Source organism: Geospiza fortis, unplaced genomic scaffold, assembly GCF_000277835.1.
Source record: "Geospiza fortis unplaced genomic scaffold, GeoFor_1.0 scaffold4498, whole genome shotgun sequence".
Taxonomy (NCBI): Eukaryota; Metazoa; Chordata; class Aves; order Passeriformes; family Thraupidae; genus Geospiza; species Geospiza fortis.
In genome coordinates, this window is record NW_005055001.1 from 22,378 (window position 1) to 22,994 (window position 617).

The 617-nt window shown below is 61.4% G+C and overlaps 1 protein-coding gene across 1 annotated transcript in view; it reads left to right on the forward strand.

The window, feature by feature from the left end:
• The window catches only part of LOC102041942 (mothers against decapentaplegic homolog 4-like), a 16,754-nt gene that overhangs the window by 9,784 nt on the left and 6,353 nt on the right, over positions 1-617 (forward strand). Inside the window, exon 7 of the mRNA XM_031065665.1 lies at positions 366-549. Coding sequence (XP_030921525.1) covers positions 366-549 — 184 coding nt within the window. The remainder of the gene's footprint in view (positions 1-365; positions 550-617) is intronic.

Below are 617 nucleotides of genomic sequence, written 5' to 3' on the forward strand. Positions count from 1 at the left end.
TATCATAATAATTATCATAATACTCATAATATATAATAAAATAATATAATAAAATCAGCCCTCTGAGAGGTGGAGTCAGGATTGCCATCTCTTGCCTCATCTGGGAGCCCAGTGAGCAGCAGCACAGGTGCAGAGGGGTCACCTGGGCACGCAGGCGTTACTGCTGGGCTGCAGTGGTGCTTCCCAAGCCTGCCTGGGGTGGTGAGCCACGCACAGAGCTGTAGGGCCGAGGTGCAGCAGCGCCAGGCCCCGCTGTGTGCTGGCACGAAGGCAAGCCGCGTTTGCTGCGGCAGGTGCGGCGGTTTGCGGGGTTCCGCGGCTGCCTCGCGCCTCGCAGGTGTCTCACCGTGTCTGTTGTTGTCCAGCTCCAGAGTACTGGTGCTCCATCGCCTACTTTGAGATGGACGTGCAGGTCGGGGAGACGTTCAAGGTGCCCTCCAGCTGCCCCATTGTCACCGTGGACGGGTACGTGGATCCCTCCGGAGGGGACCGCTTCTGCCTGGGCCAGCTGTCCAACGTGCACAGAACAGAGGCCATCGAGAGAGCGAGGTACCCCGGCCCTGCTTCCCTGCCTCTGGCGCCCGGCGCTGCCCCACGGGCGTGCGTGCGTGTGGCCG